This window comes from Hylobates moloch, unplaced genomic scaffold (assembly GCF_009828535.3).
Source record: "Hylobates moloch isolate HMO894 unplaced genomic scaffold, HMol_V3 SCAFFOLD_3, whole genome shotgun sequence".
Taxonomy (NCBI): domain Eukaryota; kingdom Metazoa; phylum Chordata; class Mammalia; order Primates; family Hylobatidae; genus Hylobates; species Hylobates moloch.
In genome coordinates, this window is record NW_026652278.1 from 28,345,378 (window position 1) to 28,365,029 (window position 19,652).

At 39.8% G+C, this 19,652-nt stretch overlaps 1 protein-coding gene across 1 annotated transcript in view; it reads right to left on the bottom strand.

The window, feature by feature from the left end:
- Nucleotides 1-19,652, bottom strand: part of SORCS3 (sortilin related VPS10 domain containing receptor 3) — a 630,771-nt gene that overhangs the window by 61,417 nt on the left and 549,702 nt on the right. Inside the window, exons 15-16 of the mRNA XM_032178305.2 lie at nt 6,755-6,872; nt 5,615-5,748 (exon numbers count right to left, since the gene is read on the bottom strand). Of these exons, the coding sequence (XP_032034196.1) occupies nt 5,615-5,748; nt 6,755-6,872 (252 nt within the window). The remainder of the gene's footprint in view (nt 1-5,614; nt 5,749-6,754; nt 6,873-19,652) is intronic.

The following is a 19,652-nucleotide window of genomic DNA, read 5'->3' on the forward strand; positions in this document are numbered from 1 at the left end:
GTAGGTTTGGGATTAGGCAGATAGAGGTTCTTGGTAGGCATGGAGTGAGCACTCAACAAACACAAGCAGGCCCAACAGCAACAAAAACAATGGATTAATCATTAACATCATCATTTAGCTAAGACATAAGCCCAAATACAGCCGTAAAGAAAAATTACAATTATATCCCAACTATTTCAGAAAATGCTTGGAAAATCCAACAATCATTCCTCAAATATTTCTCCTAATCTAATTTTTTCTTTAGGTTTATGTTTTCTTAGTCTCTTATTTATTTCTTTGAAGTACTGCCTATTTTCCTTTTCTTCCTCAGCAGGAAGTCTACATAGTTCCACCACCACCACCTCCTGCAGGAAGCCTTCCATGATTACTTCAGTTCACAGTGATCTTTTTGTTCTCTTTGTTTTGTGTATCTATAGTACATACAGTCAGAACCAGTGCTGTTCAATAGAACTTTCTGTGATAAGAGAAATATTTTATATTAAGCTAATATGGTAGCCCCTAACTAGTACAATGAAGGAATAACATTTTTTATTTCATTTTAATGCAAATAACCACATGTGACTATGATAGCTTTGGACCATAAAATTCAGCATTTAATTATACTCATTATTTTCTGCTATGCTTCTTTTAGTGCAATAGCTCTTTTGTATATTTTATAAATTTTGTATATTTTGTATATTTTGTAAATAACAGTGTTGTTTATTGTCTTGTTTATCCTCTGACTTGTCCACTGTGGAAACACACCCTTGCTTGTGCTCCATAGGCAGAGTACTCAAGCTTACTCTGAGGAATCACTATATTAATGTACTTTGGATACATCTGAATGTATGTGCTGTGACAGCCCCAAATCTCCTCCCCTGTCTTCTACGTCACCACTCAATAAACTTGCTTTGTGGATGCAGTGCCATATGGGACATGGAGGTAGCCAGTAATACATACTAAGACTCAGGACCCTGAAGTCAGAATAATATTATCCTGAATGAATTACTTAACATCTCTGTGTTCCATTCCTTTATCTGTAAAATGTCTGTAAGAGCAGACTCTCCTTCTGGGAGTTCATTGAGAAGATTAAGATAATTCATCTCAAAGATATGGTAAAACATCTGCTTACATAGTAGGGGCTCAGTAAAAGTTTTTGTTGAGTGAGAAGTTAGGTGAATGAGTGAAAGAAAAGAACTCCTGGGCATAATAATCTCTGGTTCAACCTGGTTTCTCACTGAACAAGTGAATTCAGGTCTCCTGGAGGGCTACTCCCTCTCACGAGCCCTTGTGTGACTTTAGAGGAGCCCCCTCTTGCACCTCTTCTGACGGCCTGCTGGTCTCTAACAACCTTTACTCTCAATAAGGATTTGTTCTTGGTCCTTCTCCAGTGCCATGATGGAGGTTGCTGCAAAGTGGCTCTCTAGGGTACACTTGAGGCTGGCGGATTTATGAGGCTCTTATGTTGAAACATCAATCTTTATGCAGAATTCATACTTATTACTGATACTCGCTCTGGAGAAAGTTGTGGAAGTGAATGTTTTGCTACAAATAAATGCTTCTGAGAATCTAGAAAACCTCCTCTTTTCTTGCAGAAGAGGGACACAGGTAGAAAATATCTTCCCTCTGTGAATCCAGGTTGCACTCCTCAATTCTTCCACCAAAGTGAAGACATTTAATTCATCCTTCCCAGCCTTTACTTTTCCCTCCCAAACTGATTGAAGTAGGTGATACCCTCTCTCTGCTGTCTCTGAGGCTTGAACTTTTCCTAGATCAATCAAATGAACCTGCCCTGATTTGGCCTAGGGAAACATCTAAATGGACTGTGCATGATAATCACTGGTACTAACTGCACTGGGCATTTCAGATGCCTTAGCTAATAATAATTCCTGCTAGAGAGGACCACTGAGAAGGGGACAAGGCTATATGCCATATGCTGATTCCTAGCATTAGCATTAAAGACCAGCAAACAGACAAACTGTATTTGATGGAAAAACTCTATCTTTTAACCAATCACTATGTTTATTGAAGTTAACTTAAAAACAAGAAGACAATTTCAAATATTCAGTCTCATTGTCCCCCCAAAAATCACTGTAAATAATTCAGAAATTTCAGTAATCAAAAACAACTTCTCCCCTACTCAGTAGTAGTAAAAAAAAACTTTATAGGCCATGTGATTTTTTTGTTTGTTTGTGTTCTGAGATTATGACCACAAACCCAGCATCAAGCCTTGTCTACTTCTCTACTCTACTCAAGTGGCTCTCCTATATTCTTTTTAACATGAGGTGTGACTGGCTACAGAAATGCAAACATACACCACCTTATATATCAAAAAAATTCCATAAAATATTTTTGGAGACCATACACCTATTATGATTCTAGTACCAATGGTCAAAACTACTTCACTGAAAATTGTTTTAGTGTTAAGGAAACATTCTACCTTATATTTCATCAACAGCAGTAAACCCAAGTCCTTTGGGGATGAGTTTTAATTTTAGAGTAACTAAACTTGGAAACTCTATTTTTTTCTGAAGCAAAATGAATCTAAAATAATAAAGACTTGTTTGATTTATTGAGAAATGGCAGGGTGTGGAGGACAGAATGTGGAATTTAACTAGATCTGCACTTGAACCCCAGCTCATTCTCTCCCAGGGATGTAACCTTGATCAAGTAACCTATATCCAAGACATTTCTTCTCATTAAAATGGCAATAATACAGATCCTGACATTACAGCGTCTTTGATCCACATGGTACCTCTACCAGTGCAAGTATGAGAACCACAGAAGGCCTTGTAAAGGCTCCCCCTCACCTCTCCCACCATGCTTTACTTATAGATGGATTTCGACAGCACTCCCTAAAGAAGGGTTCAGAAATACTTTGAACAATGCCACCAGTATTGAAGTAAATGGATAAGACCCCAAGATACTACTCTGAAAACAGTGCTTATTTGGATGTATAAGCTTTGGTTTACTTGCAAAAATACCATAGGGACCACTTACCCCTAGGGTATAAGAGTAACAACAGCAGCAACAGCAGCAGCAATAGGCAGCCTATGTTGTATTTGTGTTATACATCAGTAGGATAAATGCCTTATCTATATTAATGATGTATATTAATATATTAATTCATTTATTCTTCCTTAGGACCCAATGAGGTAGATGTTATGCATTTTTATTTTGCAGCTGTAGAGATGAAGTCACAAAGATTAAGAAAACTTGCCAAGGTCAAAAACTGTGACTATCAGTGCTAGAATTTTTGCCCACACCAGTTAATGGAATTACTGATGACAAAATATTTTACAGTTCTTAATTCTTCTCACTTGTGATGCTACCCGACAATGGGTGAGGGTCTATTATGGCACACAGAGACACAGGAGAACATGTATCATGACAAATTCAAAGACACTGTGCCTCAGTGGAGTTAGTCTGCAGAAGGACATAAGGAAGCCTGAAATTAATATTCTGAATATTCAGGTTGACGTCAATATGTCACAAGCCAGAATTTTGAGTGGCCTACTGCACTCATTGCTGTGACTATTTTTGCTTAATTGTGATTAATAATTGAAAATATTTTTCACAATGTGAAAATATGCTTTGTTGCCAAGGGCTCAAAATGGTCACAGAAAGGACTCTGCCAGTCAAATTTAAATTACATTTAGTATATCTCATTTTCATGAATTTCACTGAAGCCATGCTTTCCCAGGTATGAGTTTAAGGATAAAGAACAGGTGGAGAGCAGTCAGAGTCACTCCTCTGGCTTCCAGTTATATTCCTAGCAGAAAGTGAGAAACAAAGGATAGTTTCTAGTACAAATCAAGCTAAAAAACCAGCTGGATGGAATAAGGCTGGAAGGAGTGAGGCTGCCATTCAGGGGCAGCTGCTCTGTGCCCACTTGGACTTACTTTGGCTATTTGATGCCAGAGAAGCCCAAATGCAGCTCTATCATTGCCCTGCCCCTCCCAAGTTTAGAGGCCAATGCCCAAGCCCTTAGTTTTGTCTTTTAACAAAGACAAAGCTGAGATGGGCTACCAAAATAATCAAATTGAACTTTAGCTTTTTATTGTGATGCAGAGGAAGAATTCATCCAGCTGGGATCGGAGTGCTATGTACCCATTCCCAGAATTGGGGAGTTTTTTGACCCTCCTAAAAGGAACAATGTTCAGAAACATGCTACAACTCTTTATTGAATGTTTACTGCAGGCCAAGCACTGTGGATGCAGAAACAAGGAAAGTCTAAAACTCCTGCATTCCCAGCACTTACATTCTACTGGAGAAAGATAGGTGATAGTAGAACAACCAAAAACATGTTCATTTTGTACGGCAATTAATACTAAGGAGATAATAAAACAGCGATATGCTAGACTATGCCAGGGTATAGGTGAGATTAGGTGGTCTCAGAAGGCATTTCTGAGAAGCTGGTATTTTTGCTGAGACATGAGTGACTCAAAGGTGCCGGCCATACTAAGATTTGGAAGAAATTCTTGCATTTTCTGCTCCCTCTGCTAGGAATGAGCCGGCATTAATAAAGGTGCAGGAGCTGGGAATGTGGTTGCAATACAGTGTATGAGGTAAGAACAGTAAGGAATTTAGACATAAAGGTAATTGCAGGGCCAAATCACCTACAATGGAGGAAACTAAGGAAAGAAGATTAGATTTTAAGTGAGGGGGAAGATATTGGAGTATTTTAAGTGTAGTAGTGATAAGATATGGTTTGAGTTTTTAAAATACCATCTCGGTTGCTGTGAGGAGAATGAATTTTAAGTGACAAGGGTGGACGTGGAGAGAGTTTGATTCCTGGAGTGGTACAGACAGCTGCGAGATGGAAAGAAGTGCTTTGAGTTAGAATGTGTTTTGGGGGTAGAAACTGCAAGGACTTGCAGATGGCCTGGATCTGACAGTGAAAGAAAAGGAGAAACCAAGCCCTTCTGGCAACTGAGTGGATAGCTGTGTGTTTTATTGAAACTGGAAAAACTGGGCAAGTGACTCCTTCCAATGAGGGGGATTCAAGAAAAGCTTTGCTTTGGCTGCCTTAAGTTTGATAACCCTGGTAATGAATCAAGAGGAGATGAATGCTGAGTAGATTGCCAGACACATATGTGTCTAACCAAGAGAAGGGGGAGGCCAGAGCTAGAGGTAAATATTTGGAAATTTGGGAGTAATTGTCTATAGGTGAGATTTGAATTTCATTAAGTGAGATTTAAGGTTGTTCTTGATTGCTGTTATTAGGGGGAGAAAAAGGAAATAAGAGAGAGGTCACGTGGAAGAGCACAATGAGAGTGCATGTGGCTGGAGGCAACAGCAAGGCAGTAGATCTCTAACCTCTGTCAATGCCCAGCCCAACTTCTCCAGTAGTTTCCAATACAGCTGCTCATTGCAGATGAGAAGAAGCCCCCCGAGAGATGCTGCTGTGATAGAGCAGTGACCCTCTCTGTGAAAATGCCTCAGCCTGTCCTCCTTCCAGGGATGCAGACTTCCCATCTGGCCCAGTAACTGGGATAGTTGGGCCCACAGGCCAGCAGATACACCTCCTATCTCTGGGTCATGCTTCCTCTCCTAACTTCATCTTCACCCCACCCCACCCCACAGACAGGTGAAGACCTGGTTGGAATTGGTAATGAAATGCCAAACAACTCACCACTCGAAGTCCCAATTGGCACAGACACAGGGTTCTGAGACCACTGATCCTGAGTGGTCTCGGCCCAGGGCACACTGAGCTCCTGGCTTACGTTTCTTGAATATTTTCCTTTCTCCCATGACACAAGGCTCTCCCTTAGAGAGAAATTCCATAGTGTGAGAGACAGAAAAACACAAAAGTGGTGAAATAAACCAGTTGTCAACAAGAAGCATTAGCCTGTTCATTCTCATTTAGGTACTTTATGCAGCAGTCTCATTCTCAGTAATGATCCAGGAGTTTCAAGAATAAAAGGGCTAATCTTTTACTACCACATAAAAGGAACATTATGGAAGGTGGGCCCACTTCTACCCTCCACCCACCCAAGCCAGTGATGTCTACATCATCCTGTTTCTGCTCCACCTCCATAGAGAATGTAAGGACTCCAGGCATCTTTGCAGACCACCAGACATTTGCCCAAATGGCTTCAGTAGCAATTCTAGTGGAAAGGAGCCCATTTCTGGCACATTTTTCACATCATCTTCAGAGGGAAATTGAAGTTGACCCAAAATGTTCCCTCTCTATGATAAATGACCATGCCCAAATCTTAATTCCCAGTCAAGAACAAAGAAAGGAGAAGTTGATACAAATTACAAGGACCCAGTGGTTCTGAAGAATGCAGAAGCCTGCCTATTTCTCACAGCGGAAAATATCTACCACTGCTAGACCTACCCACCCTGACACCCTTTCTCAGTGGACCTGTTTCCAGTGCTATGGGTCCCTTATTTCAGGATAGTCTGAGAAATGCTCTCGCCCTCCACACTGGCAGATAAAATGAGCAACTCTTGGAGGCCTTCTTCTAGCTGTAAAAAGCTCATTTCTCCATGGACAGAGCTAAAACCCCAGGTTATCATCATCACCTTTCCCCCAGGAAGCTCAGTGACCTCAATTAGTAGATAGGATCCCAGGATGGGAGATGCTTCCTAAATATCATCTGGCCCTACTGGACCTGAGTGTGTTTCACCCTTTTCTCCAAATCCACACCCACATCCTCAGATGACCCACTACCTTCCTCCCCGAAATAGAAAGGCTCAGATAAGACCCAACCGGGCTTGCACTAGCTCCTCCTCCTCAAAGCCAGCACTCCACCTCCCTGGGGTGTACCTGATTGAGCAGGTGCCAGGTCTGATAGTCCTCCTTGGTGCAATGCCGGCTGAAGATAGATTTGTAGTCCACTTTCACCAATTGCCATTCGGAGCGGAGGCTGAAGTGGCCAAAAACTCTAAGTGTTCAGGGGAGGAGTGGGAGACACAAGTGGAGAAGGTCCCATAGTCAGTCACTAATGCACAGAAACTGGGAAGGAGATAGAGATTCACTGCAGCCTGGACTTTAGTTGTTCTTCCAAAGTGAGTTCCTTGAGGGCCATTGAGGAGAAAGCCCACTATCCATACAATTCAACCAACTGGCATGTCATTCACAGTGGGTTTTAAATCAACCATTTTTTAAATTGCAAAAGTAATATATGTCTATTACAGGAAGCATTTAAAATATAGAAAGCCCAGTAAAGAAAAAAAAAATTGGGACCAGTAGTCCCAAACTCACCACCCATATAAAACCCCTGTTCAGCTTTAGATACACAGCCTTCCCATTTCTCCTTAATGCAAGCACTGGCATTTTGCCTGCCCATGTCCATTGACAGGGACTCAGTTTCCTCATCTGTAAAGTGGATTGTACATACATGTGTTGGAGTAGAAGGAGTGAATTTGCTAATTTAAAGTACAACTTTGCCAGCTGCAAAGTCCTAGCTGAATTTAAGTGTGTTAGTTGAAATTCCCACTGTTTAACGCACGTGAATACCTACCCTCCCTCCTCCTTCCTTAAAAAGAAAAAAAAATCACAGCAGACTCATAAAAGGAACTCATATTTATGTATAGTAAAGAAGCACACCATCTGTGACTTAGATAATCAATATTGACCTTTTCAAAGCCCAGCAGTTGATTGCCCTATAAATATGAATGATCAATCGTTTCTAGAAAAATAGAAAAAAAATAAGACTGATCATCCATACTCTACTCGGGTGGCATGTCTTGCAATTACAATGCAAGACATCTATCATAGTGATGTAAACAGGAGACTGATCATGCTGCTAACTTAAAACAACTGAAGTCTTTCAAGGAGTTGGATGGCTTCCATTTCAGCAAGACTTAATCACACTACCAGCCCTGGATTCTCCTCTGCCCAAGTTCAGATACTGTTATGGTGACAACTACAAGATTAACTCTCTTCCTGGGTCATTTTCTTATGCTCTCTAAAAGATGAGGATGCTTATGGGAAAGGTAGAGACTGACAAAACTTGTGAAATGAGGAAGAATATAGAGTTGTTTTTGTAGATCATCCAATTTACAATACATCTCAGGATCAATTTTGAATGTGCTTCAGATAAAAGTTAAATCAAACCTTTTAGAGCCTTATCTAAAAGAAAATTAAGCAGATTTTGAAAGAGAGACAGGATCTCTCCTTTAGTAAAACTACATGGGTTTTATATGGATCTAAGCTCAGCATGAGATAGGAGAAGCTCTGAGCCTAGAATACCCAACATATGCAGCTGACACTGTGGAGCAAAGCAAACCTAACTCCCTCTCCCTGGGTTCTCTCTGTTCTCTTGCATTCTTGCTAAATCCAGTGCTTTCCAAATCCAATTCATCGATGCCAGGTCATCCAATAAGGTATTTCCATTTCTTAGCTCTGAATTCATTTTACATAGAGGTCAGTCAATCCATTTTAAATCTTTAACAAAACAGCTCTCTCTTATCAAACATTTTTGCTTGTTTGAAGAGAGGACAGTTAAACTGATAAGCTCATCAAGGGAAAATGAAACAAACAAACAAACAGTGGGGGGAGACCTTGACAGATATCTCTTTTTTTTTCTCTATCCGGCCTTCAAAACTCTTGCATTCAGATACCACTTCCAGCAGTTAAGTCTTCCCTGATTGGAATACTCCTAGTGCAGGATGTTAATGATGCTAAACCAAACATTTCTGCTGACTCCAAATAGTTTAAATGTACTTCCTAGATCACAAAAGATGTCATGTCAGATTAATCACATTCCTTTTTATTAAAAGGTTACTGGGCAGACAGAAGAGGAAAACGGGAAGCACATGATTTACCTGGATACCAGACATGGCATTTGAACAGGGTCTGTCATAGGAATCTTGACAAAAAGATTGAGAAAATATGAGCCAGGAGCTTGGTAAAATCATGTGGCTGAACAGTACCTAATGAAGACATTAAAATCAACCAAGAGGGAGGTGAGAGTAGTCCGCTGCAAGGTTCTGTCGTCTGCTCTTTCTTGTTCATCATTTTTATTAATGACTTGAAGACATGAAAATAATGGCCATCACTGGAAATTGAATTTTTTGATGACATAAAGCTGGAGGAAGCCCTCAATATGCTCGATGGCAGGAGCAAGACTCAACAAGGTCGTGACAGACTAAAGAGATAGGCTGAATTTAATAAGGTGTGATGTAACCTGAAGAAATGTTAGCTAGATCCTCTCCATGGTAATTACATAAGTACCAGATAAAAGAAATGGGGCTTGGTAGTTTTCAGGTTTAATAGTAATAATAATAGCAGCTTAAGAGTTTCCACACACAATGTGAACACTTCAGGGAGACATAAAATATTTAACGTGATCTTGAAATGTATTAACAGAATTATGTGTATTATCTAGAACCAAAGAGGCAATAACCTGGTTTTTTCTACATTAACCAGATCACCAGGAAAATTGTGGTTGCTTTTGGTTGCTACCATTCAAGAAGGATATAGACTGAGTGTCTCAATCTACAGTACATATTTGGGCTTTGGTAGTGGTGGTGAAGTATGAATCTGCTTAAACTTCAAACAAACAAAAATGTGCCTATTGGCACATATGTACTCATCTATAAATAAAAATCACATATATTTTATCAGATTATTCAAAGGGGTTCATAGTTCCTAAAGTTTAAGGACCACTGAAGAAGAGAGTGACTAAGATGGTACACTGCACTGAATGGTGACCTGCAATAAGATACGACTACTTCCTATTCCCTGGAACTGTGAATGTGACCTTATGTAGGAAAAGCATCTTTGCACTTGTAAATCAAGGGTCTTGAGTTGAGATCATTTTGGATTATCAGGGTGGGCTCTAAATCCAATGACAAGTATCGTTATAAAAGACACAAAGATGAGTAGCACGCAGTGAGAAGGCCATGTGAAGACAGAAGCCAAAATTGCAGTTATGCAGCCCAAGCCAATGAACACCTAGAACTTCAGGAAGATGGAAGAAGCAAAGAATGAATTCTCCCCTAGCGCCCCAGGGGAGTAGAGGCCTGTTGACCTTTTGATTGTGGACTCTAAACTCCAGAACTACAAGAGAATAAATGTCTGTTCTTTTAAGCCACTAAATTTGTTACAACAGCCACAGGAAACTAATACAGGTGGCCATATGATCCAAGACCACTTTCATCTACCCAAAATGCGGTGTAAGAACTAAGGCTGGTTAACCTGGACATGACTTAGGAAAGTGCAGTGAGGGAAGAGCAGCAGGTGGATATTCTAGGGAGCTCTCTTGCATGTAAAAAATAACCAACAATAAAAGTGTGGAAGGTTATAAAATGTGAGAGAATTTTCTTTCTTTTTTTTTTTTTTTTTTTTTTTTTTTTGTTGAAATGGAGTTTCATTCTTTTTGCCCAGGCTGGAGTGCAATGGCACAATCTCGGCTCACCGCAACCTCCACCTCCCTGGTCCAAGCAATTCTCCTGCCTCAGCCTCCCGAGTAGCTGGGATTACAGGCATATGCCACCACACCCGGCTAATTTTGTACTTTTTTAGTAGAGACAATGTTTCTCCATGTTGGTCAGACTGGTCTCGAATTCCTGACCTCAGGTGATCTGCCTGCCTCGGCCTCCCAAAGTGCTGGGATTACAGGCATGAGCCACAACACCCAGCCTGTGAGGGAACTTTCTAACAAAGGTTCTAACAGCAGGAGCAAGAGATGCTCAAAAGTTAGTAAGCATAGAACTTCAAGCTCAGCCTTGATCATTTCCCAGGGTAGATATGGAGCAGCATGCAAGCATCAACCATGTGTACAGCCTAACTGACCCTGAGTCTCTAAGAATGTCCACGTTGTTGGTCTTTCCAACTTTTTGAGATATCCATTACTGATTTCAGAGTGCTCATTTCAGGACAGAACACAAGAATAGGTGCTCAGTCAGGACTTACAGACTTGTTCAGATTGTTCTGTTTTGCAATCCTCACAGGTACATTCCTTTCATGTAATTTCTTTGGCTTCTTTGCCAGATTTCCTTATATTGTGTTTCCCAGGTCTTTCCCCATACTGTAAACTGATACACTAATATGTTCACTTAGGAGTGTGCTAGTCTCCTCTCCCGAGAGGTCACTTTTGTGTATCAGATGCAAAATTTTAATCACTTAAACACTCGTAGGATTATAAGCTTTGCTCATTTTCTCAATGGGCCCCAAATAAGATCAGTGGGGTAAAATCCCCTAGCAACTTTCAGACATTAATGTATTCCGCATCAATCCACCCATTGTCAGCTTTAGGAAGAGCAAAGTTCATTGTGGGCCCTTTCCTATGGGGCATACATGACTCAGACACATGTTCTCTTTTGTATAGACCCAGCTTCCCTAATTCTGTTCAATATCACATTAATTCATTGCTCTTCTGATTAAAGCTTATGGAAGCTGAAGAAATGACAGAAACATAGCAAAATAAGCAGGGGATGAAATTAAGAATTAATTCAAATACAAATATTTTTCTTATTTTTTCATGAATACCCAAGGAACGGATGTTAAAATTTACAACAAGATCTGTGGAAGTAAGAAACCAACAGAGAAATTGAAGTGGGCATCATCGTAAACCATGTCCATCACTTTGGAGTGATAAACACTGAGAAGGTCCTCTTGATCTTGAACTAGGAAAAGAGAAAGCCCAGACCGCTTCTAATTGATAATAATAATTTTGAAAATAATCAAGTTCCAGTAAAAGTTTCTCATCTGCCAGAAATACTCCTCTTAAGTTAAAGAAAGCCTGTTACCAGCAAAATAGGTACAGCACACTCCTCATATGTGTAGTACTTTTACGGGGGGAACAAAGTGGTTCATGTATCAATAGAATATTAAAGCCCAAGAGACAGCTAGGATGAAAGAACCAAAGGCATGGAGCATCTTTAAAAGGATACTATAATTCTCAAATCGGGCAATACTTATTTCAAAATGTCCTCTGTGATTCCTCTGGCAACACTGAGCTCTTTGTTCAGAAGCTCAAATGGTCCTGCTATCTCTAGACCAGAGGTTCTCCAACATCTACATCAGAATCACCTACAGGGCTTGTTAAACATAGAATGTCTCACTCCCAGAGTTTCTTATTAGTACATTTGAGGTACCTAAGTATTTGCATTTCTAATTAAGTTCCAGGCGATGCTGATGTTGCTGGCCCCAGGAGTGTATTTTGAGAACAATTTACCTAGACCATCAATCTAGAATTTCAGAAATTTCCGTATCTTTGGTGAAATAACTTTTGTCAACTAATTAAAAAGCTTCTTAAGGCTGGGGATACTTTTAGTACTTCTTTGTATCCTACGGAACCTATCAACAGTAGTTGCTTGAAAAAGAATGGCTAATTGATCATTGAATGCCAACAGAAAAAAAAGAAGGCAATTCTAGAGCGTGAAATTTTATTCTCAGGTCTTTGGCAAAGACAAACCAATTCTTAGTGTGGCCAAACCCACTGTTATTAAATCCCACTTCCTTGCAATGACCAAGATAAAGTATTTTGACATCCTTTTTCAGAAACCCATTGCTAGCCCCCTTTTGAACTCAAATCATATTTTCACCAACATAATCAAACCCCCATCATGCGAGATAATGTGGGTGAAAATTTTGAAAATCACAGTAGACAACAAATGTTTATTACCATCATCATCATTTTTACTGTTGGAATCCTCATAGACTCACCCAAGGACTTTCTCATCAAGAACTTTCAATAGGCTTGGCTCAAAATCCTTTTTTCAAGGTACGTACTAACTTCATATGCTGGGACTTTCTTTTTTTATTTGACATCTTCCTAGTGAGCCTTGGAGAAAGTGAACACCTGATATATAAATATAGATGACCACCTGAAAACAGGTAGCCTACCCTTTGGTTTCCTGAGGAAGTTGCTCCCAACCACAGGAACAAAATAAATGAATTCTCTATGCTATTTCTCACTATATAGATTTTCAGAAAAAAAATCAATTAAAATTTATAACTCCCATTTTTCTCTTTCCTTTTACCTTGCCACTTGGATTTTTCATGAGAGTATTTGACAACCACTCAAGATTCACCTTCTTCTTGGACTCTACAAATTTAAGAGGTCATCTCTGTCTTTTTCTAAAACTCTGATTCTAAATGCCTGCACTGCTAACATGACTCTGGTTACAGATGGTCTTCCTGTGCTCTTGAATTGTTGTTAACATATGGGTGGTCTGGGCATGGTCGCAAGAGTACTGGGCAGGGAAATAGAAGACTTGGCTTTTCCTAGACATGGTCTGCCATAAAATTAAGTAGGTGACCTTGAGCAAATCACTTTGTCTCTCAAGGATTCATCTTTTTAATAAAAGATTATTTGAAATCAGTGACACGTGTTCAAAGAATGAGTTGCAGAAATAGCCTACAGGGAATGTGGCCCTTTCAAGACCATTTCTAGAGTTTATTTTCTTTCAATCCCCATGTCTACCTCAAAGTATACCTCAATGTCTACGTCAAAGCTATCCATCTCCTGGTAACCCTATACACAAAGGATTTATCTATTACAGTCATTCATCTTTGTCTGCACTGGCACTTCTTTCATATAACAGATGCTTAATAAATAGTTCTGGGTTGATTAATGATAGAATTAATCTAACAAAATCATTCACTTCTTCCAAAATTGAGGTAATAGCTTCATCTGCCCTTATTTCTGGGTCAAAGAATGTGGCTGAGTTGTGTATCATTTGGAATATAGAAGGGCAGAAACAATCTCAGGCAAGTAATTGCAGCAAATGCTCTGTCCCTTGTCACCCTGGACTGTGCTAGGATTTCCACAAACAAATATGATTTGCTGGGACCCTAAATAACCCACCTCCTTTAATCCACTATTCAGACCTGAGTAAGCCTTTCATGAAGGGGAGTAATTAATTTGAGGGAGGGAGGCGGTTCACAAAAATAAAAGACTTCATTAGAATTCTATACACAGAGAGGGTTAGCTACTCATTAATTAAATGATTTCAAAGGGGATCTCTGTATATAATTGCTATAATTTAGGTGGAAAGAATGCCACACTAAACATAGTTGGAGGACTAGGCTCTGTAAAGATGTTTTCCTCTTTATAGGAGAGCAGTCCTGGGTTACCTGACTCTTGCCTGCCTAGTCATTTGATTCTTTTGTAGCCTCCCAATTATGCCAACTTTTATGCATAGTTATGAAAGCTGAGAGAAGTTTCAAGAAGAGAATGGTTGACCACAATCCTTCAAGAAAGAATCAGAATTTGTTCCTAGGAAGCCACTAAAAAACGTCGAAAAGGAAGAACAAACAGTGCTTTGGGAGTTATATTAGTGGACTTCACTGCAGGCTGACTATTGAGTGCGTCTTTGATCAAACTCAACTAAGATAATATTGTTGAGTTTTATTTGCCATTGACTCACAACTGGGACGTCCTTCTTTTCTGTCCTCAGAGACTCCAGTGCCTGCAACTCGAGTTCTTCTAACCACCAACTGTCCCATTTCCATCTGCTAGAATAACATCTTCAGAAACAGAGCAGGGCAAAGCCGACTCTGCCAGCCCCTTCCTGAGTTTCTTCTTTCTGTTACTGCCTTGACTGGACTGTCAGTCTTCAGGCTAGAAGCCTCTGCATCAAGAGATGCAGTCTTCAACCTGCTTTTCCTCTGCTTGGGATGGCTTACCCCACACCTTGTCTTGTCCAACTCCTACTCATTCTGTAAGCCTTAGGTCAAAATATAGGTAGTAGGTTTTGATTGGAGGATAAAAGGGGCAGGAGAAAAGTTTTTCAAATCTAAATATTTTCTAGAGACCATCCTTATTTCCTCTTTAAGAAACAAAATGATTCATAAAGAACTCACGGTTTTTCTTCCATATGTATGAGGTCTCTTCCTTTTTCTTTTCAAAGGCATACAAATTTATTAATGTGAGTATGGGCATGGAAGTCATATAGAATATAAAAAACTCTGAAGTTTTTTATTCTTTGTTTTCATCACCACCATTGTATTTAAAATCTCTAATTTAATTGCGAATATTTAAAGAGAATGTGGTTTCAATGATAATCAGCTCTTTGAAAGTAGTCTAGACATTGTATTTGGCTCACTGTATGGTTAATATGTTGAAATATATTAAATGTTTAGGAACAGGGCAGCACAGCAGGAGGTGAGTGGCCAAGGAGCGAGCATTACTGCCTGAACTCCGTCTCCTGTCAGGTCAGCTGTGGTATTGGATTCTCATAGGAGCGTGAACCCTACTATGAACTGCACATGCAAAGGATCTAGGTTGTGCATTCCTTATGAGAATCTAACTAATGCCTGATGATCTAAGGTGGAACAGTTTCTTCCCGAAATCAATACCTGCCACCTGCACTCTCATCCATGGAAAACTGTCTTCCGTGAAACCAGTCCCTGGTGCCAAAAAGGTTGGGGACTGCTGCTTTAAATCAAGCTTTCTAATAATGTTATTCAATATTCAAAATCATACTAATCTTTGGACTACTTGGTCTATTGGTTTCTAAGTGAGGTTTATCAAAATGTTTTCCTATGATTGCGAACCTTTCATTTCTCCTTGCATGTTTTATAGTCTTTATATTATATAACCACAAAACTTTACAGGTTTTGAGATTATTCTGTTTTCTTGGTAGGTCATTCCTTTTAGCTGTAATTCAAATACTACTTTCCTATTATGTCCTCTCTGATCTTCCCTCCTTGCTTTTCCTTCCTCAGAAGAAAATAAAATCACTCTCCTCTGAATTTCTGTAGCATGTTATCTGTATTTTGGGTATGACCCACAGCACTTCCAAAATGTATCAAAAATCATAGCATAGGTATGTAAGTGTCTTATTCTCTTTGCTAGACTTTAACTTCTTAAAACTTTGCAACTGACATAAGTTGTGCCTTATGCATCACAGGTGCTTGTCATATATTTAATTGTCTGAGCGGCTGTAGAATAAAGTGCTTAAGCACAAAAGTGTTCATATTAGATGGCCCAGATGAGAGCCCCAATCCTGGAACTACGGAGGGTTCCTTATACACTTTAAACTTACTTTCCTCATGTGCACAATGAGGATAATAGCAGTATCTAACACAATTTTGAGTTGTATTTTATAGTGATTGCTAAAAATTAACAAATTAATAATTTTTAAAAATTATTAGTATAGTTATATATTATGATTATTTACTTTGTCTTTGATGGATATCTAAGAATTTTGTGGGCAGACAGTGTGCCTTATGCTTTTATATCCCCATGATCCATACCCATAAGACTTTGCAAACAGTAGATCAGCAGCTCTCAGTCAAATAACAATAATAATTAATGTTACTAGGCCAGGCACGGTAGCTCATGCCTGAAATCCCAGCACTTTGGGAGGCCAAGGTGGGCAGATCATGAGGTCAGGAGTTCAAGACTATCCTGACCAATATGGTGAAACCCCGTCTCTACCAAAAATACAAAAATTAGCTTGGCGTGGTGGCACGCACCTGTAATCCCAGCCACTCAGGAGGCTGAGGCAGGAGAATTGCTTGAACCCAGGAGGCAGAGGTTGCAGTGAGCTGAGATCTGCACTCCAGCCTAGGCGACAGAGTGAGACTCTGTCTCAAAAATAATAGTAACAATTAATATTACTAATATTAGTGAGAAATTATTGAACACTGAGGGTATGCTAACCACTATGCATGGATCATCTCATGTTATTTATTATTCCCACTTAACAGATGAGGAAACTGCGGTTCAAAAAAGTTAAATAACTCATCATACAAGGTTACACAGCAAGTAAATGATGTGTACTTTACAGCCAGGGGTCAAACTTAGGCATTTTCAGCAACCATTCTAAAACAATTCTCAGCAATGTGTGTTTTCGACAAGGCTGTTACTCTTTTTTAAGTCCTTCATGACTGATTAGCAATCATTTAACTGCACAGTTTGGCACTGAGGTATGGGCAATGGGATCATCTTACCTCCAGCTCCTAATAGCCTGTTTGCATAAAGGCAGAAATGCCTTGAAATATATAAAACTGAAAGTACAGTTGGAGGAAAAAAGGAGAAATCTGCAGAGATGGGGTTATCTAGAAAGTTCCAATTACGACCCTATTTGTCTCAACATCTAAAGCATCTACTGCATGAGGAATTATGTACTTGACTCTGAGATATGAGTCTTTATTGGCTTGGCCTCCAGTTGGGAATCCCTGAGGTATACAAAAGAACAAACGGAATTATAAAGTTTCAGTGCTGGAGGGGTCTTTAGGGATGAGCTTCTGACCAACCCTCTTCACATGCTAGCTGGGGAAACTAAGGCCTGCTCAAGGACACAAAGAACTGAAACCCAAGTCTCCTGACAGCCAGCTCTTTCTTGCAAGCTGACTGCTCTTCATGGGAAACTTTCAGCTTGCAGGCAGAGTCATGGTGTGCCATATGTGACCACAGCACCATGAAAACTTGAGGAATGCAGAGTAGAGAAGTGATTCACATTCAGGGCTGCAGTTAACTAGGAAAGGCTTCAGCCAAGACTTACTTTCCAGATTTCACTGGCTTTTCTCCCAGGCTCCTGCATCTAAAGGGCACTCTGCATTTTCCAAACTCCATCCTGCCACTCTGTAACTACAGATGTGTGCTACCAGTCTCTTCTAAGACAGAGGATCTTCTTTGATGTGCTAAGATGTGGCATTCCCCTGGACAGCCTTTCCCCTCACTTTATTGGATAAAATGAATCATCAGAATGACAGGGATAAAGATGAAATGAGCCTACTCCTATCCAGAGACAGCTTAACTATGCTGCTCATTGAGTCATTTGCGTGGGTGAAAGTCAGAAATACTAGGGTGATAGAGTCTAAAATGGGTTTCATGGGTAGCCAGCAAGCTGAGGGCAGGCAAAGACCCTTAATTTTCAAATAAAGAACCCCTGCTAGAAGTGAGGCAAGAAGAGAAATTCTCACATTGGTCCAGAGGTTTCCCTACATTCATATGTAGATAAATGAACCATAATCAACTGCTCTCCAGTGACCCACTCTGGCTACATACAACTTCTCCCTATTGACACAATGGATTTATTTTTCATTCCTCTAAGCAAATAGTTGAACGTGCTGTGGATTCCGGTGAGTCATACACCATCTCCTCTACCACCTCCATCCAGGACTCAGAATTAGCCATTGCTAGGTAACCACAAATTCCAACTCAATCCTTTCACCCAGCTTCAACTCCTTTTACTGGCTGGATGTCATTAATTTGAGAGCAAATTATTACAAACCTGGAAAACAGTTCTAAAATGCCTGCAGATTTATGATGAAGTCATTTCACAAAAGGTCACAGGCAACCCTGCTATAATTAAATCTTTCATTAATTTTTAAAATACACAATAACTTACAAATGCAGCATAAATTAACCAGATGACCTTGAAGAAATTATTTAGGGAACTGTTTCAGCAGAAGCCACTATTTAGCAATTTCCTGAAATTTTATTTTACAAGTAGAATTTGTCTATTTCCCATTCTTACCTCTTATTGGGTTCTAGAAGTATGTTTATTTGAAATGATTTAGTATTAATTTCATCAGGGCATTGGTTAACACTGGGAAGTGATGGTACACAGTTGAGGCTCTTTCTTCCTCCAGATCACAACCTCAAAGGGAGAGTAAGAGTGACCCACATCATCATCAGGATAAACTCAAATGCAGCCCCTCCCTTTCATTATCTAAGAGATGATTTTTTTAAATGTCATTTCAAATTTATCATTTTGATAAATGATTTCCCTTTTTCTCATTATAAAAATAATGCACTCTCATCATGAAAAATTTGAAAACTAAAAAAATCTGTAGATAAGAAAATAAAAGCCTCACTGGAGGTAATGCTTTTAATATTCTGTGATGTTCCTTTGATTCATTGGCATGTTATTCTTTCTCAGGCTTGGCAAAAAGCAAAAATCAAGCCAGGGTTAGAATCTTTGGAAGTTAGAGGTACCCTGAAGCCCTTAGGCCTTAGCACTATCTATCTCCCCCAATTTTTTTTCTCTCTTTTTTTTTACACACCACCACCACCACCAGCAGCAGCAGCACCACCACCACCATTTAAAAAGCTCAGAATTGGATTATAGAACTTATTCCATGAATGCCAGAGCTGAAATAAACCTCATTCAAAATTGATCTTTCCTCTACTGGGGATGGAAGTGGCTTTTAAAATATAAACTTCTCAACAGTGACCTTGACTATTTTGTTTATGCCCTAGCCCAGCTTCTAGAACTCTTAAAACAGTGCCTGCCTTGTAGTAAGCTATCAATACGTATTGTTGAGTAAAGAAATAATAAATGTTCTTGTAATAGCAACACTTGATTCATGTGGACTCCTGAATCCTCTTTTAAATGTTCCTGTAAGAGTTCAGTTCTCTCTGAAAGGCCTGGCTCCTTATGCCTCCTCTTGCCTCTGCCTCCAAAAGCCCTCCTCCTTTCCCTCCCTCCATGAAGGAAGCTGCTGAGGACAGATTTCAAATCAAAGCAGAAAGAGCATAGTCGTGGCAAGGCCAGACATCAGCAGACAACAGCTGCTGGTCTCCAGAAATTCAGGCCACATTCTTGGCTATTGGTGTGTGTCCATGCCACCTGATTGTTTTCCCATTAGGGTGTAGATGGGATTAGTGGTAAAGGAGGTCAGTGGCTACAGGGCGAATTGCACTGAGCGAAGGCCAGACATGAACTAGACCTTAATAGAAATAGGCGGGGGATCAACAGCAAGAATCCTGCAAGTGGAGCCTGTGTTAGTTACACAATACAATGATTGGCAAGGT